General features: G+C 32.3%; 1 protein-coding gene across 1 annotated transcript; it reads right to left on the reverse strand.

The window, feature by feature from the left end:
- Positions 1-224: 224 nt before the first annotated feature.
- Positions 225-2129, reverse strand: LOC147848581 (pathogenesis-related protein 1-like). The gene is made up of 2 exons (XM_087338350.1): positions 1909-2129; positions 225-616 (listed from the first exon to the last, which is right to left on the reverse strand). The coding sequence occupies exons 1-2, from the start codon at positions 2090-2092 to the stop codon at positions 327-329; spliced, it is 474 nt and encodes a 157-aa protein (XP_087194476.1). The 5' UTR covers positions 2093-2129; the 3' UTR covers positions 225-326.
- Between the last annotated feature and the right edge of the window lie 391 nt (positions 2130-2520).

Genomic DNA, 2520 nt, shown 5'->3' on the forward strand with positions numbered 1-2520 from the left:
AGACCTTAAACAAGCACCCATGTATTCCAAGATGGTTGAGGATATGTTATGAATGACTAAGTTTTTTTTTCCAAAAATGAATGACCGAGTTAGAATATGGTGCAATGCTAGAATGCAAATCGAAGGCTTTGAAGAAAGTTGTTTTCTCATGCACAAATAAATTTTTTCCACCCAAGCACATGCCTTGAAAACACATTTTCTTCAACAAACATTTTACAAAGGTAAAAGGAAAATACCAAACTTCATTGCATATATGACTTTTGATACATACATGATTCGAAAATAACTTTGAAAGTTTTTTATTTCTTCATCAATACTCATATCTTTTATTTGCTAGTAAATTCAGTGATATGCGATTCAAGATATGTTGCTAATATGTGTGCCTCCTCTTTCATATACTCTTGGAAGCTATCCCCAAAATTCTCATCATATTCTAGTATCCATTTAATGATGCTTGTATTTGGTTCAGTTCCAGCTAGAACTCGAATGTCGTAAGTCATGTTGGGGTTTGTATGATTTCCCAAATATCCTCCTTCCATGACAGTACCTTTGAGTTCCATTTTATCATGGTCCACGTAGTCCCATACACCCTTTATATAGTCAAAATGAGGGAATGCTGGGGAAAACCATAGCATCATAGAGTGCCGAGTTAAAAATATCTCGTATAAAAGAACACATTATTCTAGTGCAATACATAACATCTTGCGTTAAATGATTACTTCCATTTGATCAAATATCGATGTACAAGAAATTTTACAAAACAAATGGTTTAACAAGTCTAAGCCATATAGTTTAACTAGTTGAATATACTAAAAGCACTTATTAACAATTTCCCAGAAAATTAAGCATTAACATGATTGGAACAGAAGAAATAATTCGCTTATTTTGGCATGTGCAAGGTTCACTTAAATGGGGTTTGTCTGCTTTCTAAACAATGGCCTATTTTTTGTTTAGGCCAACAACAAGACGAAGAAATAACCACATGAGGGGAAATTAGGATATGATAGACTTCTAATCATCCTATTGGTATATAAAGAATGTTTATAGAGTCTATTGAAATCCAGATACACCAACTGAGTGTATGGACATCCATTTACACCACTAAGTCAAACAATCTTGTGTTGGAAAAAGATTTAACGAGTCACTACTCCAACTCTCACATCACTTTGTATTCGCAACTAGCACATTAGAGCATTAAGGTTTGTGAGATACGACCTATGTATATGGGCTATGAAAACATGACCTATTTAAAGGATAGATGGTTTAATAAATTAATTAAATTTGGAAAAATATCAAATAGAATGGAAATGAATTAATTAAATTAGTAGTAGAGTGGCAACTCATGATAAACAAATGACACTATAAATCATTACAACATTACATTCAACTCACCAAGACTCCAAGTATATCATTGCATTTATAGTACATAGACAATTTTAAAGAATGTTATTTTTTCAATGAATAACAAGTGAGTTGATGGTTTACTTAACAATAAGATTTTATATCCATGATTTTTTCAAATGGGTAATAAGTTGATGACAATATCAAATTGATAAGTTAGTGAGACCTAAATAGGGACATATGGAGAATATGCATCTGAATCTATGTTTACTACGTGCACGGCTATCGAAGCACCTTAAAGTTATCCATGAATCATCAAAACATGAAATCTCTTGGCATTTTTATCATTTTTAGACTATTTAGAAACATTTTACGTATTGAGATAAATGTTTTTAATACTTCACAAAATAGATCTTCCATCATGGACTGAGTGGTTACAACTTACACATACACAACCACACTCAATGACATAATATTCCCTTGTACAAGAGATCATATCAGTTTGTAATTTGTAATATAAATAGATGTAAATACATACACACATACACAAAGATGAGGGAGTCTTACTCTTAGTGTTATAGTTGATTTGGAGCACGCCACCTGCAGCAAGAGGGGGGCCATCCAAATACTCGCAAGAGGTGTAGTGTTGTGGAACGACTTTAGGAAGAGTGTCTTGAAAGTTCTTTATAAATAGCCTCCAAACCTCTTTTGGTGAATGCCCGACTAACGCCTCTACCTCAAATTGTTTCATGTTGTCCCTCCTTTTGTCTCTATTGTGAATACTGAATCAACTCAATGAGTATATATATACTTCAAAAGAATTTAAAAGTATATGAGCACATGGTAATACATTAAAAAAGAAAACATTCAAGAATTTCATGGGATCTATGTTGTCTACTACACGTGGAAGAAAGAACTCATATCGTGCTTTATATAGCTTAGACATCTACACAACTAGACTCAATAATTTTCAATTCCACAAGAAATCATGTTACTTTATCACTTGAAAGACATTATGACATGTATACTCTAAACTTTAAAACTCTTTGTCCTCTTTTCTTTCAATTTGACTGAACATCTTCGAAGACCAAAATTGACTCATGAGAAAAATGACGCAAAAATGCGATTCGTATTGTATTATTGAAAAAAAAAACAATAAAAATCTACAACAAAACAAGT

Source organism: Azolla caroliniana, unplaced genomic scaffold (genome assembly GCF_043228905.1).
Source record: "Azolla caroliniana isolate FFs.n. ecotype wild unplaced genomic scaffold, voAzoCaro1.0.p SCAF_314, whole genome shotgun sequence".
Taxonomy (NCBI): domain Eukaryota; kingdom Viridiplantae; phylum Streptophyta; class Polypodiopsida; order Salviniales; family Salviniaceae; genus Azolla; species Azolla caroliniana.

What these genes read in the sequence shown, in the direction of transcription:
- LOC147848581 (XM_087338350.1), bottom strand. Translation starts at nt 2,092, where the DNA reads ATGAAACAATTTGAGGTAGAGGCGTTAGTCGGGCATTCACCAAAAGAG. An exon ending in AATCAACTATAACACTAAGA is followed by an intron (nt 617 to 1,908) that starts GTAAGACTCCCT and finishes GGTTTTCCCCAG; the next exon opens with CATTCCCTCATTTTGACTAT.